This window comes from Gekko japonicus, unplaced genomic scaffold (assembly GCF_001447785.1).
Source record: "Gekko japonicus isolate JY-2015 unplaced genomic scaffold, Gekko_japonicus_V1.1 scaffold3083, whole genome shotgun sequence".
NCBI classification, from domain to species: Eukaryota; Metazoa; Chordata; class Lepidosauria; order Squamata; family Gekkonidae; genus Gekko; species Gekko japonicus.
This window is the reverse complement of record NW_015164293.1, coordinates 60,584-61,816: the sequence shown is the minus strand read 5'-3', so window position 1 is coordinate 61,816 and position 1,233 is coordinate 60,584. Positions and strand designations below refer to the sequence as shown.

The window sequence follows — 1,233 nt, the reverse complement described above, 5'->3', positions numbered from 1 at the left end:
GCACCTATGTAAGCCGCCCTGAGCCCGCATTGTGGGGAGGGCGGGGTATAAATTGAATTAAATAAATAAATAAATAAATAAATTTATTCTCAGTCCCTTTCCTAATAATCCCTGACACAGAGTTTGCCTTTTTCGCCGCTGCGGCACACACTGGGTTGATGCTTTCATTGAGCTGTTCACTACGACCCCAAGATCTTTTCCCCTCTCTGTAAGTTCAGACCCCCCTACGGCTGCTCTTCTTCTCTGGCCTTAACCCTGCACTTCCTGACTCCCAGGCAATGACTGCCCAAAGCAAAAAAAATCTTCCTGGGCCAACTGCAGGGCTCCCCGCGTGGGGCTGCATCCAGACCAAATGGTCGCCATGCAACTGCGATGGGTACAGTCATATCATAATGACAAAAACCGAAAGGGGAAATGGGTGCTGTAGAACATCCCTTGTTATTTCCACCCATTAGATCTAGTCTTGCAATCCGGAGCCAGAGAGAATAGATCTGCTCCATCTTCTACATGACGGCCCTTCAGATACTTGAAGGCTGCAGTCATGTCCCCTCTAAGCCTTCTCTTTCCCAGGCTAAACAGACCCAACTCTTTCAGCCTTTCCTCGTAAGACTTGGATTCCAACCCTCTCACCATCCTGGTTGCCCTCTTCTGGACACGCTCGAGCTGGTCAACATCCTTCCTCAAATGTGGTGCCCAAAATGTGGATATCCTGCGCTAAGTTTGGAGTCCCATTGCAAGGGATTTTGGAACACTTTATTTGTACAGGAAAGAAAAGCCAGGGAGCTGCTCCGCTGCAGGCCGACTTGGCCTTCGTCGCAGAGGCCGGATCCACGGCCCACTCCACTGTGTCTCTTGTGTCTTGCAGGCTATTCTTCGAAGCCCAAAATGGACTCCACGGGGCCCCACAGCCAGGAATCCCCCGGGTCTGAAAAGTAAGCTTTGTATTTGCCAGCAAAATGGGTATATCTCTGTGCAAGGCGAACAGCAGCAGCGGCGGCCGGGAGAGGGGGAGGCAGCAGCACACCTCGCCGCCCGCCATCCACTCGCCCTGCCTCCATCTCCTCCTCTCTCAGCAGTCGGGGAATCAGGAAAGGAAAGCCTCTCTCTCATGCGCCGTCCCCCCCCCTCCGCGGAGCTCCGTTTAAAAAGTAGCCCTGATAGCGGCGGAGTAGCCGCACCCCCGCGATCCTGCTTGCTCCTTGCTGCCACACCCTCTCCCACATCGCAGCACCG

General features: G+C 53.7%; 1 protein-coding gene across 1 annotated transcript in view; it reads left to right on the top strand.

The window, feature by feature from the left end:
* Nucleotides 1-1,233, top strand: part of SPEF1 (sperm flagellar 1) — a 35,100-nt gene that overhangs the window by 26,250 nt on the left and 7,617 nt on the right. Inside the window, exon 5 of the mRNA XM_015408787.1 lies at nucleotides 866-932. Within this exon, the coding sequence (XP_015264273.1) occupies nucleotides 866-932 (67 nt within the window). The remainder of the gene's footprint in view (nucleotides 1-865; nucleotides 933-1,233) is intronic.